At 34.7% G+C, this 18,181-nt stretch overlaps 1 protein-coding gene across 4 annotated transcripts in view; it reads left to right on the top strand.

Moving 5' to 3' along the window:
* The window catches only part of LOC100648443 (lachesin), a 162,135-nt gene that overhangs the window by 110,179 nt on the left and 33,775 nt on the right, over positions 1-18,181 (top strand). For 3 of the 4 annotated variants that reach the window (XM_048408314.1, XM_012311793.3, XM_048408315.1), the window contains exons 3-4: positions 5,143-5,350; positions 17,758-17,916. In XM_048408314.1, the coding sequence (XP_048264271.1) occupies positions 5,143-5,350; positions 17,758-17,916 (367 nt within the window). The remainder of the gene's footprint in view (positions 1-5,142; positions 5,351-17,757; positions 17,917-18,181) is intronic. The other variant, XM_048408316.1, reaches the window with a different exon arrangement.

The raw sequence follows: 18,181 nt of genomic DNA, 5'->3' as shown, positions 1-18,181 counted from the left end.
ATACTTTCGTCACTAGTTTTCTTGATTATTTATAATTTTACACACATTAACTTCAGCTATACTTCCTTCTCATTCTTTGTCTATTTTTTCACATTTTAGATTCATCAGACTGCTTTGATTACCTTTAATTTAATTATATGTGACCGATGATCCAAACATGTATTGTCAGAAATTCGTATGAAAGGTTGCTTACAATTATTTGTTGTTTGATTTCTATTGAAACTGATCATGTATGTTGTTTGTATGCTATATGATAAAAATGATCAAATAACCGATAATTAGTGCACTATTTCTAATTTGTCGAAGTGATTGTGAGTTGTTTCGCAGCTTGTCTTTACAATCGGCGTTGCTTGTGGAAATGGAAGTTTTACGATCAGTTCGAGATTTAGTATGAAAGATATTATTTGAAATTTTCGAGAGGCGATCAATGGGTTTAAAGTAATTGTAATTTGGTTAATTAATGTGTGATTTCTTTGCAACGTAAATTGTAATACGAGTGATAATGGTGAAAGTGTGCTGTTCGTATCTGCGTAAAATGAAAGGATACGAGAATGAATTAATGAAGAACATATACGGCCATTCGCAAACCAATATCATAATGTGTTGTTAAATACATACAGTTCATGCGTGATATTAAAATTTTGTTTCGCATTCTATTAAGTTTCTTATAGTTATTTTATGTTTAAGACTTTATTTATGAATATGAGAAAGAATAATATAAGAACGAATAATGGAAACAATATTTGAGAATAAAATAGAAAAAATACAAAGATAAGTATAATTGATAAATTTCATGAATTTTGTAATGATTGTCACTCAATGCAATTCGATTCTGTCAAACTGCCTAATTTGGAATTTCTCTCTTCTGTGCATAGTTAAGTTACCTTAGAGATCAAATGTAGAAAATTGTATGTAAAGTAAATAATAACGTTAAATTTTATTACCTATATGACTGTATAAAATAATATCCAATAATACATAGATAATTTATTTTTCTGATTTGATAAATATTTCCGTTCACCAAACAATAAATTTTTCATAATACTTTAGATAATCAATTTTCTATACATCGAATAAATGTATAACGCTATATTTTATACAGAGTAGCATTTATAGAACATTTAATTTTCCACTAGAGCAGTAAAAATAATGCTTAACGTGACATGGATATGTTCATCGAATATACATTTTAAAATTTAATCGTACTTTCAATCAATGGTATTCCTAACGTAATCAGAATCACAATTTAATGCAGGCCGCGCCATATTAAGCACAACGCGACATTATATTTCATCGATAACGCAGCGTTAATACTTTTAACCACTCATTTCACTTTATCATTGCATAAAATAAATAATAACGATTGCATCGCCGCCACCGAGGACACAAAATCGAAAACGTTTTCGGCGATCCCGTTCTCACTAATTTGAAATACTTCTCTAAATTTCCTCTCGCAAAAGTAATCTTGCAATATTTGTATAGATCAAACCGTTGGAACTAATTAATTTAAAATACAAAGGACGCGGCTGTCGCTTTGTTTCTTTATTTTTCTTGCATTCATACGGCAATTAAATGAACCTATTCCTTGCTTTTGCATTGAAAATATATTTACAAAATGGAAAATCGTGGCTTATGTTTTATTTAACCATTTAATTCATATGTTTCATTATAATATGTATTCAATTAAATTTTATGAAAACAGATGTGAAATAAATTGCTATTATTTTTTGATGGAATTACTTGTTACTTGGATATTATTTTATTACGACACGCAGCATTTTTTGTGTTGCAGCAATGAATTTATCTACATATGTTAAATGTGAAAAAACAATGAATTGAAATTGTAGGTTATGGAAAATTTAATTCTTTTAAATATTTAAGTAGGATATATTTAAAAGAGATATTATAAATTAATTAGGACAAATAAATACTAACAGGAGTGCTACCACAATATCCTTAAAGTGTTAAATCTAAATTAAGGATTTAAATAAATTAAGGATTTTAATAATATTATCTAGTGTTGTCCAATTGAATATTTCATAAATAAATTGCATCACACTCAACTAATTCAATCGAAGTCTACTAATTCAACTATCTTGACTATTATACACCATATACTACTTACATTCTTTAATTCTACTAACTATGCAATACGGATTAGGTTTCAGTTAGTTAACTCATATAAATTAAATTCAAGTTAACTTTGAACTAATTTGGTGAATCCTTGGACCATAAATAAGAACAAAAGTCTATATAGCATTCGTTTCAATTTGAATCGAACGAAATCATAAAAATTCTAATCCTTGTTCTCCCTTTTTCAAACATGTATATCGAGCACAACAGTGACAGAGACACTCCGATCGATACATCGACAGGTTTTCGATCATTTAGGATCCCTCGAATTTCGCGGCCAACGTTCATTCTTTCGTTGATTATCGGGAAACTTGGTTACGGCGCACGTGAGCGAGGAAAGATGGTAGGAGAAATCGAAGAAGAGAGGATGAGCGATCATTGCGAGGTTACCGCGGGCTATTCTTCCATGGGGAATTTTCCCCAGTCATTTTTCACGCTGATGGAGTCGAACGGAAGGCTGGAGGTATCCCGCTAAATTAAAGAACTACATCATCAGTATCTAACCGGGACGAAGAGCAACTGGGAAAGAAAAAGGCGAAAGGAGATGTGATTGTATTGGAATGTATTGAACGAAATAAATGTCAACGAGTAGTTAATCTTCTTTTTTTTATAAAAGCTTAATATATAATTAGTCGAGCGATGTAAGTTAGTGTATATATTTTGATATTAATTTTTGTTCTGCTGTTCAGAAGGATTGAAATGAAGGCATCAAGGGTAAAAACTATTATTAGAATGTGGATGTACATACATGCATGACATATTAATAAGAAATGAAGGTTCGTGAAAATGACCCAATTCCCATGCAGAAGTAAGAAAAATGTTCGTGAAACACCAAGTTCAGTTAGAAACGAAATGCATTTTATCTCTGAATTTTCTTCCCTGTACTTTACAACTTTCCTAAAAGCTCCAGAACCTCATTACCTCTAAATACACGGTGGCCGTAACATTATCGTTAAAACAATCATTAAACCGACGTTTTGTAGCACAAACCCGGACGTATCCGCGAGCTATATAATTTTTCATCCGCTAAACAATAGTCTCGGCAAACTACGTTGAGCTAACATTGAAGGCTGGCGCGGACGATTTGCAAGTTCCCTGGGCTTTGTCCTTTTCTTCCTTTTCTTTGGGTTTGCCAGCCTCACCCTCGTCGCCCTCCGCTGTCTTTGGAACCGTCTTTCTCGACGAGTGCCGATCCGCCTCGCGCCTCTTTCCCTTGTTCTATTAAAGAACCTCGCGAAACCTTCCCAAACGTTCCTTTCTTGCGTCTGCACAGGCTGCAACGTTGCGTCCTGCCGCGTTTCGAGATAAAGGCAGATAAATTGTGTGCGTGTGTGTACATACATGGTTCACCAACCATGGTTCGTACGTTCACGTACACACGAAACTTACTTACATCGCCCACGGCTCGAACGGATGCAGTGAATGAAGTGGATGTGCTGCGTAGTCCGGGGGAAGAAATCAACCGGGAAACAGTGGGCTTGACAACGGGGGTGGAAGAGGACGTGGTACAAGAGTATATGCTTTAAAACGGCGTCGAGTGTATTACGAGTTTGGCGCAGAAGTTTTTCCTTTTTATGTAACGAGCACAGTTGGTAACATCGAGCACATTGTCGCAACACTTGGACAATGAGTCACTGCGAGACTGCGCGACAACGCGAGGCAAAAAGGATGGAAGAGATTTTGTGGGAGGACGTTATGAGAGACGAAGGGTGGTGGTTGTGGTAGTGGTGGTGGTTAAAGGAAATGTTCCAGAAGGAATAACGAAAAGAAGAAAAAGAACAGAAGAGCAAGGAAAAGACCTGTACAACAGGCGCGTTTGCAAATGTAGTCCGTGCGAGGTTTGTTCTGGTGAAATTTCTCTTTCTCTTTTTCTGTTTTACTCTTTCTCGCTCTGTTACAGAAAAGTACATATAGAGATATATGGTATACTTTTAACGGAATGTCTTGGCCACGGCACGGCGGCGAGACAATGCGTGCCGCTTGCGAAAACTTGTACCTAAAGTAATACACGAGCTGGATATAAGCGAAAGTGGCGGGGATTGAATAAAACAACAGCAGTAGAGAGGAGAACGTCAGCCCGCATTTTTGTAATGCATACACGTCGTATACACGTCGTATACTCCCAGTAGAGGCCATGTTGGAGGCGCTGTGACAAGCGACATCTGGGTCAGGCAAATTGTTATTTCTTTTGATTTGCTCGACAATCGCAGGTTTTCTGGGAACGCTTTGAGTGTTTCTCGTTGGCACGCGTAATTTTTACCCCCTCTCCCTGGTTCCTTCTTTCCTTTTCTTCTCGTTCAGCCCTCGGCGCAAAGCGAAATCGCTAGCTGAATTGCTTTCGAACGACGGAGCACATCATCCCGATTTGTCCCCGCGTGTTTGAATTAAGCGCCGTTTGTTGATATATTTATAGAGCACGTTTGTTCGTTCGCTGTATTGGTAGCCGTTTTTAAACAATAAACGTGTCTTTCCTAATTTATAAATTTAATTTAAACACGAAAGCAATGTATAGATTTTATTTCAATACTAAAAATTGAAAAAATGCCTATGTAATACCAGGATTATTTACGCTTCGCATATGTAGCCAGAAAAGGTATTGGGAAATACTCTTACTTTCCAACGAAGCGTTTCTTTTTTTCCTTATCGAATTCTACACTTCACTTTCATCGTACAAAATGTTTGTGATCGTACGAAAGTATCATCAAATGATATGAAATTTAATAATGATACCTTTCTTCTATGTATTCACCTGTCTTTAACACCTAGCACAATATCACGTCACATCGACTAGTATTCTTCGAAGTTAACTTGCGCAAAATTAGATTACAACGTCGTCGATGAATAACAAGTTTAGTTTTGCCGAAGTTTCATAGCGGAACGCGTTTCAAGTTAAATTACCTTTCAGAGAGTTCGCTTCTGTTTATGATAGAGAATACACTAATATCGTCTGATATTTCTTGGTACAATTGTGACGAACGCATGAAAATACTTTGTTCTTTTGTCGTATAGGTTGCGTGGCTGCGAGTGGACACACAAACGATCCTCACGATCGCTACTCACGTTATCACGAAGAATCACCGTATCGCCGTCACACATAGCGGTCATCGTAGATGGTGTCTTCATATCCGGGACACCAAAGAAACAGACAGAGGATGGTATATGTGCCAAGTTAACACCGACCCCATGTCCAGCAACACTGGATTCCTCGAAGTAGTCGGTAATCGGCTATTAATATTATCTTTTTGTCTAATAATAATCGTAGATCATAATAATATGTATTGTCTCACAAAAAAAGTTTGAATATTTATCACGGAAGATTTTCCTGTACCTATATCTATATTATGTGTTGTATGTTTCTGAAATTTTATTAGCAGTATAGTAAGACACGATATGCATGATTATAGTGGTAGAATCTGAAACTAATCTGGAAATACACTATATGAATGTTGCAAGATATTTATTGAAACCAGTATACGATATGTATAGTTATGTTAAACATTCAATTGTTATTAAAGATGTACTACTAAATATTGAATCTTATTGGTATAATGGATAACTGATTACTAAATAATCACAATTCTTGAAATCTATGTTTCTGCGAAGATAATTTCTCCTGGAATGTGTTCTTTATATTGACTTTATATTGACTTCTACAATATACCAATAATGAAGTTAAGTTTATCAATTTACATTTAATTTAATTAATTCACTCTATTTCGCGAATATTAGTCCTTCATTACTTCTACAGTAGCTGAAATTATTTAATTGCCATTAGCTTTGAACGCATAGCAGGTTATAGAGGAAAATGCAGCGGGAATGTTCTACACAAAGTTTCCTAGTGAAATGTCAGGAAATCGAGCGATTAACTTTTTCAAAGCTCCAAACTTTTAGACATCTACGTTTTACCTTCGCGTGAAATTACTAGTGGCAATCTGAAATCTGCTATGGGATCGTAAAAATCTATCACAGGACTTTCAGACAGTTTCTGAGATCGCGGCTATACATCAAACAAAACACAATTTATTCACCAACGTGTATTGACAGGTTGACAATTTTTTAATACCAATAAATTTTGCAAAGGAATCGCGTTTGAAGTTCGACAATATGAAATTAAACATTTCTTATTTTTTAATATTTCTAATTTTTAAAAATATTCCAATACTGTTTCGTTTAAGCAATCGTTTAATACATTTATGTTCTATTTTCTCTTTCTTTCCTTTTTATATCTAGATGCGACGAATTTAAAATTTGTTTTTGCAAATTGGAAAATGTACTATTCATTCTAGAAAAGTTTATGAGTTTTCGGGAGCGTCATTCATAGCATTATTTACGTTCTACACGGTTATTTGGCTGACAGATATACTGTACGGCCATTTATCAATTAATGGTAATTAAAAACTTCGGTGGTCCAGTTTTAGACTACTATACATGCTATAAACTGAAAAAAAAACATCCATTGCTACTGTAGGAAGGTTGAATTTCGAGTATATTTTTATCAAAAAATATAAAGTAAAATAATACGTACTAAATGTCAAGTAATAAAATAACAACGATAATGCAGCTTAACAATTATTTTCACGTAATATGATTCTCCTAACTTCGAAACTACATCTACAATTCCTACTAGACTCTATCGCTACTCAATCATATTGAATTTTTATAGATTTCACACATTCATACAGTCTTACTACGTACAATCGAATTTCCATGTGTTATCATGTATCCCAGTCTATCTCTATATTTTTCAAATCAGTCTCCCTTTCTAGTCTGGAATATACAGTCGCCATTCGCATATATAAATTCTCACTTCTACCATGGTTACTAGAATAGTCGGGATGATCAATTTCAGAAATATCATTGAACTACGAGTAATCAGGTTACAAATTTACAATCGACGTTGTCAGAACTAAAAATAAAATGGTTGCCTAGGGAAATGAAAAATGAGAAAGGATAATATGGTTTAGTATGTAAAATAATGGTTATTATTATCTCGTCCCTACGATATCTTCCAATTGGTACAATTTATAAAGTATTCAATAACTTCGCTAAAATTAATATCAACCTTTACATACATATATATTGATTCATATACATACCTTTATTAGCACAGGTACTTCTGAAATTACTACAAAATTAACAAATCTTTCATTACCAAAACTCCGCGAAGAATTTCAAATCTCACATGTTACAATTATCCGAGAAGTGGACTAACAAGTTCGCAGCGTGTAGTACCGGTCATTCCATAACGAGTAAGGAATGCACAGCATTTACTGTTCCTAGTTAGGTTTCCAAATGTCGGACACATTCACGCTTGTTATTGTTGTTCCTCCAAGCAAAAGGATATTTCTAGCTGGATAGGTGTGCCATTACAGCAAATATTTGCAAGCGAATCGTGCGTCTGAGATTGCCGGTGAATTTGTATTGCGCGTATTCCCGAAACTCCGCCGCCTTCCGGCACCTTAGGTTCCTCCTCGTGGAAACTCGGCTAAGTACTGGTGGATTCAGCGTTTTCCGTGTCTACGTAACTTACGCTTGTCCCGCGGAACATGTCCTTTGGCTGGCGTTGGTATCCTTCTTCCGCGCCCATGCATCAACCGAACCTACCACCGAACTTTCTTGGCACTTGGTTCCAGCGCTCCTGTTACCGCCAACTTGTCAAAGTTCGCTCAACTATGGGTCTCCTTAGAATCCACCGTGGTGTCGCCAGGGTTTCGTGATTCCCACCACCGACTCACCGATATTTAATCCCTGATTATTTCCTTGGCTTTATCGTGTGCTGCTTGTGACTAGAAAGATAGATAGTAGAAGCTCTAACTGATTTGTAACATAGAGTAGGATCACTTGATGCAGTCTTGAAAATAGAATACAAGTGTCTTCGTTGCTAATTGAGATAGTCACATTTGTAAATTTGTTATTTACAATTGAGGACAACAATATATGAATATGTAGTGGAAGTAGGTGTCAATGAGGTTGAATTAAAGTTGTATTTAATAAAATGATTTAAATATTAGTGTTATACGCTTAAATTTCATTTATCATATGAACCACTCATTTACCAAATCGGTTAACTTCATAAAAGAAGAAGCAAAGGAAATTGATGCAATTATGTAAATAAGATAACCCCCAATCATGTGTTTTGGCATTAAAATGTGAGAAATTTAAAAAACAAAGTTAGATACTTTAGTCTGTGAATGGCTTATATGTATATCCTTATAGTAAGTACATAGATTATTTACTAAATAATTGAAATTAATATTTACATTAGACCAGGCTATGTGTAGAATTTGTGATTTGTTCAAGAATGCACGATTGAATTCTCTACGCGAAACGTTTCGTAACGAGGACATCGTAGTTCTTAAAATGTTTTCGTTTTGAATTCGTTTTGAACACAAGGGATTTTGAGAGAAGCTACTTTTAAACGACATGAATATTTCATTCGAAAGGCTATTTTTGATTCGAGGAATGACATTTTCCAAAGTGGTAATTTTGTATGCATAATATTATGTTATATTTTGTTTTTGACTCGAATAAAGAAATCTCTTTGGCCAGTGTTCGTAATCTAACAATATTGATTTAGACATTTGATCGAAGGTAGCAGAAAAATAATTCAGCTTGTCTAGAACGACTGTCGAATACTATTCCACTTCTCTATTATATTACAGCTTTAAATATGTATATATATATATATATATATATATTTTTGCCATCAATCAAATTTCTACACGGTACTATGGATTTGAATCTACACATCACATTCGAGTTTTCAGAATCACTCTTCGTTAAATAAATTATGATGCTTTATAATTTCGTTATGTATTGCGGAATTATACAATTGTAACGAGATCTTAGGACGATTTAAATGGAAATCATATGTATTTTGTGTTCTACTGGAACAGTTAGACTTGCCGCATGGGAGTTTCAATAGTGTCTCTTGATTTCGACTAACAATGAGTTCCAAACTTTGAATCTTATATAAGGAATAAAATGTATGGTGATTTAATTCAATCTTGTTTTTCTATAGTTGGTATCTTAGTAACTACCGGAAGAACATTATTTTAGTTCATATTCACTTTTTTATCTTAATATTTCAACTAATTCATCTTCTGTTGTAATACATGTTCCCCTACATTTCTTTAATTAAAGTACTTCTAAATCAAATGGAAATTTCTTTAGCCAACGGAAATGTACTCAAATAACCTACAGACACAAAATTAATTTTGATTTCAAAAGGCTCGACTTTAAGTTTAATAGCTTAAGCACAGATATATTACATTTCTCGCTGAGTATCATAAAAATCTTAAGATCTCGCACTCTTTCCTTTCAACGCCTCGTATACAAGGACCAGTTAACACTGGCCACGATCTTAACGAGATTGCAAATGAACCCCCGGCTATAAATCCTCCCGATTACAAATCCTGCACACACAACTCTTTGCCCACCATTCGAGGCCTCTAACCTATCTCCTACTATCCAACACCCCTTGCAAATATTCCTCTGAGATCATAAAAATGAAACTCTACGAAAACATCAAAGAAAGACGAAGAACCGAAAGGAAGCGTTTAGCATGCAATCGCGAATCCAAAATAGTGTAATCAAGGATGACGTCAGGGGATGAAAGAATCCGGTTTGTGAAGATAGAGACACCTTAGAGCACAGAGTCGCGTTGCCTTTGTAGATTGATGTCGAATTTGCCGCGGTGGGATGCAAATGTATGTAAAGTGCACACCGCGCACCAAAACCTTCATGGCCGATTGTACACTTGGTGGGCTATTAAACACCTTCCTGGCGACTGGTGCTCCTCGCCTTAATAACTGGCCGGCCTGTTCGCTCTGCAAGAAGCCCATTTACCAGTCGCTGAGCACGGCAGAACGTGCGCCAGAAGCGTATGGCTTAACCTACACCTAACCCCTCGTTAAATTTCTTCTTTATCGTTTTCGACGATCGAGTCCGGCCATCGTTACGCGAGGCGTCAGAATAGCTGGAGGTCACAGCCGGAATTGATCGTATCCTTCTTCTCTGCTCGACCATTTGGCTCGTCGATGATCGATCGACTAGAAATTTTTGTCATTTATTCGGTGAAACGGAAGGACCATCCTGGTCTACAGTGTATTTTTGATTGCACGGGGCTGTGGTCACAATGGGTGCGTGTCCTGACGAACCAGTATTCTGATGAATACCTCGAAACAATCAAACATGAAGGCCACAGGTGAAAAACACAGATGAATCACATTTTCTGTCTTTTATAAGAAATCAAGCTTTTAATTCGATGTATTGTCAATGAATCTCATATCAAAGCTACCATTGCGTTTAATTTTGATGTTTAGGATCTATTCTATAAGTATCTCCCACAGATTTGAGCATTATTTACATATGATATGGAAAGTTGGTTTTACATTGGTCCAGTAGTACCCCAATCCATCATTGGATTGTAACTGGAATAATGTAAACAGTGTTTTTATTCCAACACAATACCGCCATGGTAGCAAGTAATCCAGTCACACGAGGGGATCGAAAATCTACTTTTCAAATCCAGTGTTTACCCCCACCATCGAGAACACAATATTCAACGTTACTGGAAGCGTCGAGACAGCTCAATACCCAGCGCTGACTGAAACGTAGTATAGTGTACATCCGATTTTGCGTAAATCTATTGCCATTACAGTTTATCACTTTTAACGGTTCAAAAAAAGCTGGAATAATGTAGACATCGATCAATTTCTAGTCAAATTACTGGAATGTAATCGCTTTCTCCAGCAATTAGACTAATGTAATTCAGCTTAATTCAGAAGTTACATTGATCAACTCTATACATTGAAAAAGTATGAAAGTGACAATGTTACAAACGCTATTTTTCAACTGTATGTCTTAGAATTTTCTAATGATAAATAAATCGTCTTTTGAGAATTCAAAATTAATCGTGTATTCATACAACAAAATTAAGATATTAACTATAAATGGAAAGTTCTGAGAGGCTCATCTTACAATAACGTTTGTACATGCTTAGGAATGTACATATTTACATCTCCAGACACTTCATTTGTCAGAAAGACAGTTCGTCGAGATACGCCTCCACTGCGACCATAGCATAGATCGAGTATTCGGGACAGGTGGATGTACTAGAGATGCTGATGAATTCGTAAACGCGGTAAGATTATATTTCCATGAAACTAGGAGTGTTGTTGGTCGCCTGGAGCAGTTCGCTGGACGCGCGTAAATAAGTTAGCAGACCGTTTCTGCGAGTAATTAAATGCACTCCGTGACGATGTCCCCGACACAAACACGCGATTAACTTTCAAATGGAATTCCCGAAATTCCATTAGTCAGCGGACAAACTGAAGCTGCAGCCCTTAAGCGTGCTCGCGTATACTATAATTTCCAGGGCACGGCGACTCGGAACCCCTGAGCGCAAAGCTCTTAAGCTTATCGCGAATAACCCTCGTTAAATTCCTTCCTTTATCGCGGCCGCGTTACTACCTACTTGACCGCTGCACACTGTGAAATTGCCTGTTCTCACTTTCGTGTTCGATTGGTACGACGTTTAGTCTGAACGAGAATTTCCCGATTAAATTGTGAAATTACAAGGCTGAGATTGAAGGCATGTGTTTGCTTGATCTTGACGTTGTTGGCGTATAGTTTGAGTTCGTCCTATCTGCTCTGTCATAATGGAGTTTAATATAGCAGAAGGTTGAAAAGTGGCAAGTGTTGTTGATTATTCGTTTACTTTTTTAATATTTTGCTTTATTTTATATATAACGCCTACTTATAACATATTGTTGAAAATTGTGCAAATATTAATTAGGATTATTCTATATCGAAATAAAACTTAAACAGGAGAAGATTAGACAACGATAAATATTATTTATCACTCATTTGATCTTTTATAGCCCGAGCTGGTTTAATCTTGATTAGAATTATTTTATTTTGAAGTAACTATACTTAAATAATTACATCAATATAATATAACGGATGATTTACTGTTTAAATATTTTTGTGATCTTTACGAAATATATGTTTGTGCTAAACACCTTGTAGTTTCTAAATACATTTCCAGATTTGTTTCAAACTTTAGCAACATAATTTTGACAGCCGTGTCTCATTACAATGTTACTAAAATTTCTAAATACTTTATTCAACACATATGGTATATCCATAAAAGGCGTCTACAGGTTTTTTTTTATACTTTGGCGAGCCACTGTAGTTTCTAGCAGCAGGATTAAAATTCGTACGGTGCGCTATACAAGGGGAGTTTATAAACAACTTTAAAATAACTCGTTCTTCTTACGAATGGAACGCATGGTTCGCGCAACGTGCGGCTGGAAAAAGGACGTTGGGAGAAAAATCTATGCGAATGAAGAACTACGGGCACGTTGTGTCAGGCGAAACACGTGTGAAATAATAAATTCGACGCGATTGTTTCGCCGTATCAATAAATATACTATCTGCGGATACGACGGTTTTTTGTCGCCGCGTTTGAAACACAACGTAGCCAGAGCGCGAAATGAATTGCGCCACGCGTAGCTTGATATTTTTCTCTATGGCCCGATCCAATTGCTTTTTTGTTTGATAGTCTCACATTTACTTGATTTTTCGCGAAAATTTCTCATCCATATACTCGTTTTACTTTTATTATACGGTGTTGCATTATCCGGACGATAGTCGCTCGTGAATTGTGTCCAGAAAGTTTATTGATTTATGTAGCTATACGACGATGGTTATGCATTTCTATGATACATGTGGTTTCAAGGAGATAGGGTAAATGGAAATTATGTGGTGTATTTTTGGAACAGATGTAAACTTGTCGACTAAAAAGGTTATATGTGGCGGTAATATTTATTAAGCCCGGAATAATCGCGATTTGGGCCAACACCTTCCTGTTGGACCAACATTATTCGCCGAGACACGCTTACAATAAATTGTCCTATAGAAATATATATATATAAATTATTATACAATAACCTACTAATTAGTAATACTAGTGCATCGTTTCTGAATTATCGTGAATCGAGAAGTTCTAGATTATGGATTTCTGTCGTATAAAGAATATTTATCATTTTATAATCGTGATACTATTACTCCAAACTATCTAATCAGTTGCCTCCATTTTACAGAGCTATAATTTGGTTGAAAAGTTATTGTTCTGCATTGTTTTTATATCACCATATAAGCTAGCTTGTAACTTGTAAAATTCACATGTAAAATTAGAATTTGTATTATCAGAACTCATCACTTTCGAGTTAGCAAAGTGTTAGTTTCAAAGGAATAGCAAAAGTTTTATCACAAAATTCAATATTGATAGAACTAGATAAGCAATTTCAAAATTTTTTTCAACAACACACCTTTTATTCCTTTCCTTGTTTATTTGATTTCCTGGGTACTTAATATTCAATGTGTTGACAATTCTGTTCATCTTCTTCTGCATATAAGACAGCCTATCACGCTAATCAGGGTAACAAGTTACGCAAGGGCGAGAGACTTGTTTGGAAAGTTTACGTTACGTTCGAAAACCTCTCCTTGTGAAAAGTTCGTTTTCCAACTACTTTACCTCCTGAACACGTCTTCCTGAACTCGTAGGTAAGACAGGATTGAGAGTTTCCTGGAGAAAGCTAGGCCTCGATGGCGATCTTCGTGTATACCCTATCCTATATGTATATATATATATATTATAGTTAACAAAAGCTCATGAATATTTCTCACTGGATAGAATATTCTTGGAAGAAAAGTTGCGATAATCTTGAATTATCCCTTACCATTGAGAACACTTAATGAATTTAATTGATACTTAATGAGCTTAATATTCTTGAAACTCGCTTTAACAACGAAATATTATTATAAAAAATGTTGAATACATACTTAAATAAAAAGAATATCGTAAATATCTGATAAAAATATTATCGGAGGATATATTACAAGCAAAGGAATTGGAATAAATGGGAATATTATTTAATAAAAGATACTCTGATTTTTGTTTATAAAGTTCAAAAACTGTTTAGCTTTTTCTGGGAAATTTTCAACTATTTAACAGACCATTAGCTTTAGATATAGCGTTTCTTCCATTGCAGACTTTGTGCACTTTTTCTAAAGAACTAGCTGCAATAGCATCTGTCTGTGGGAAAGTTTTCTTCATGGAATCGTTTGTCAAGTATACGGGCTTCTAAAGATCGTTAAAAACTAATTTTCACCTTGTTCTTGAAAAGCTCTTTGGATATGACACGTCTACCCTCTTGTGGAGACTAGGAGAAGTAGAAACTTTAAAATCGAAATTTTCAACTTTCAGTGATATAACCTAGTTTTCTCTATAACAACGTTCTCTATCATCTTTCGTTCTAATAATAACCAGTGGCTTTTCAAATTACATTACTCTTTATTATGTAAAAATATGGGAAAGTGCAAATATTCGAATACGTAATTAAGAATAATATAATTATACTAAGCAAATATTCTCATTGATTCCTAAAAATAATTGCTTTCTAGAACGCATTTAATCATAAATGACATTTTCTTCTTTACCTCCTGTATTTAAAGCATTTAAAAATGCTGCTTCACTATGCTAAAAATACTGAAGGTTTTTAAATTTTGAATTTGAATTCCTCACTTTCGAATTTCAAATCTTAAATTTGTGTTTCAAATTTGGAACTTGAAGCTTTGAATTTTAAAATTCTTTAAGTCTGAAGGTTGCATGATTTTATAAGGGTTTCCGATGATTCCGAACGTTTCAACATTTCAGAAGTGAAGCACATTTTGAAAAACATATTTGTACTTCCTTTAATTGTTTCAAACGCTATTACAAGCAATCAATTTTCTATAAAGGTATAATGCGTTCCTTTGAATTCCGTGAAACTAAAAATCGAAAAATCGAATGAAACCACTGGTCGATGCCATCTTGGAACAGTTTTTGTTACCTCATATGAACCAATGGTTTTTACAATCTTTTCTATATTTTCATGCATAAAACATATTTCACGAAGTATAATACCTAGTTGTTTTATAAACGGAAAGTTGATCGATGAAGTATGTCATTTGATTGTTTTATATTGCTTTATACAATTACATTATTGGATTGTTTAACTTGAATCTATTGATTCAATTAAAGTTTCATTTTACACAAACGTTTCGCAGCTATTGTGACTCGTTCGACAATTTCAGTGTTATATAGTTTTTTTTACTTGATTTTGAAGTACGTAAATAAAATTTAGTGTTCTTTACGATTTATTTTTACAAAATAATTCTTACAAAATATTAAATACATTTTTAGAGATAATAAAGTTGGCATATTTAAATGTTTCAGCGAGCGAGAATAAGAGTAAATGTATCGTATAAATGTATAAGCCCTAGTTGCCAGAATTAAAAAGTGAAACTGCAGGTATCGTTTTAATCGATAACGCCACCCCGCCTTTCCCGTTTAAATTGAAATTATAACCTTCAGTAAATTGAAGAGCGTGGTTATCATCGTACACCACGATATGCCATTTAATTTCCAGCGCGTGCGAAACAAAACACTTTCCCTTCTGCGATTGAAATGACGATTAAAGTACCGGAGCGTGGCCAATTATCGCGAATCAATGGCATGAAACAAAAGCCCGTCGCGGCCCCTTCGTCTCACTTACGTCAAGGGAAAAAGGAAATCGAGCCACCAGAGCTGCAATAATAGCCATTTAATTCTTTCCCTTAGAAATTTTCAAGCAATTTACCCGCATACAATTCCGCATTATATTATGTATTATGCGTATTATGAAATTGCTTTCAACTTTTTTAATTGACAGCTTATTTCATGAATAATACGTTTCATTTAGTGACCGTTTCAATATATTTTTCGAAAGTATTTAAAACGGGGTATAAAATACATGTGAATTAATTTTACATTCACTGAAATGTGTAAAATATCTCACATAGTAAAATATATATATCAATTTAAATCATTGCAATATTAACTACCTACAACAGATAACAGATAAATTTATAATGTGATTTAAGGAAAAGAATATATGATATGTTTGAAAGTATTTTATCTTTTCGCTTAAATTCAATTACTTATTATAGAAATTTTTAATTAGAAGAAGAAATTATAATTTGAAATTATACGGGGTCTTAAAAACAATTTCCAACAGAAAGTTTGAGCATTTATAGTATGAACGGAGAAAAATAACAAACATTTAATTAAAATAAGTTATAGAAACTATGCTTTTAATGTAAAAGGTTTATATTTTCTTGTACGAATATTTGATAAATTCTGTAAAAGAAAAAATGGTGTGTTATTATATCAGTTGCATCAATAAGAAGAAAATACAAGAAAATTAATGTGTATTATATTGATTCATGAGAAACAAAGTTTTCTTAATTTTCCTAAATAGGTTTCTTTAAACAATTCCTTTATTTCTACGTGTAATGTATTATCAAGAAAAATGTTTAAGTTCACTCCAAATACAAACTTGTAGTTTAATTTGTGTTCGCTAAAAGAAAGTAAATTTGTGTTGATTAAATTCTCGCTTTGTCAATGAATATTGTACATTTTTGAAATCTTAGTTTCATATTTTCTAGGCATCTTGAAATGCTATCAGTAAAATTACACATAATTTAAAATTTACAAACGATCATAAATCATTTTTCATAATTTCATCACGATCATATATGTATAAATAATATTCAAAAATATAACTATCCGAGGCAAATCTCTACATGCGCTCTATGCACTCTAAAAAAAGAAAAGAAATACACCAGTAAAATTCATTCAAACCCATTCCAACATGTCCTTACAATACTCCATACATCAATACATACCTCGCATTCACCCAAACAAAACATCCACCATCAAAGTTTCATCCAATAACATACCAAACCTAAATTCTATGAAAGAGAAACTCTTAAACAATATCCTACGTGGGTATATGTACAGTTGCTCACGAAAGAATCCAAAAATTTGTAGAGATCTATCATAAATATATTATGTGTGTTATATAAAATATTTTGAAAAACTATTAGCACTGTAACGAGATTTGGCTGCCATAATTATATTGTCAGAGTTTGAAACAAATCTAAAAATGTGCATTTATAATCATGACAGTTCTCTCAGTTCAAATTTAGTCATACGAAAGTCCTACTAAACCATACGAAATTTAATACCGATCTTGAAACCGATTTATTAGTACGTGAATAACACAATGGTATGAAAATATTTTCACTATACATAAAAGGTTCCTATAATATATACTCAAGTATTTTTCTGAGCCACTGTACTGTGTGTAATTTCAACTACCAATCCACAGAACCCGAATTTCGCACAGGATTCCAGGTGATCGAAAGCACCTTAAACGCGTCACCACACAATAGGGAGGCGGATCGGTGAACCGGTCACGTCACGACGTAACGCAGGCCCGTTCAAGCGTATTCACGATCAGCCGAGCGATTCCCGGTTTTACGATCGGATTGTCGTATGCGGAACACCAGGGCGGTGGTCGATTCGTCGATGGCGTTGCGGAATATTTGCGAATACACAACGAGACATCGGTAGATCGGGGCCAGATAGCCATCTATCCAATCGAATGGCGTCGCGTTCGAGCGTGCCCTGTGTATACGAGGTGTACACGAGGGAGGCGGGATAGTATCGTTGCAATGTGCTCATTGTTTCAGTACCACCGGATATCCTGGACGACTCCACCAGCACCGACATGGAGGTACGAGAGGGCAGCAATGTGACATTACGATGCGCCGCGACTGGTACCCCCAAACCGAAGGTCACGTGGCGGCGAGAAGTTGGTGGCACGATCGCACAATCGAATTCACACGAAGGTACGTATTTAAGGAGTAAATGGAATGAACGTGACAAATATACTACTTCTTGGGTTTGCGGAGACTGTATTTAATACCAAAACTAGGAATTTATAATGAGTGATACCTCTTAAAAATGTTAATTGTTAATAAATTTATGCTGTATTTGTTACTCTGCTGTTCAGGAGTTTTTATTAAATGCAACAGAAGGTTGATTTTGAAAATGCCTATTCTCATTAAATGCAACGGTTGGTTGATTTTAAAAATTCTCAGTTTTTCTTAACCC

Source organism: Bombus terrestris, chromosome 9 (genome assembly GCF_910591885.1).
Source record: "Bombus terrestris chromosome 9, iyBomTerr1.2, whole genome shotgun sequence".
NCBI classification, from domain to species: Eukaryota; Metazoa; Arthropoda; class Insecta; order Hymenoptera; family Apidae; genus Bombus; species Bombus terrestris.
This window is presented reverse-complemented; position numbering and strand designations above follow the sequence as displayed.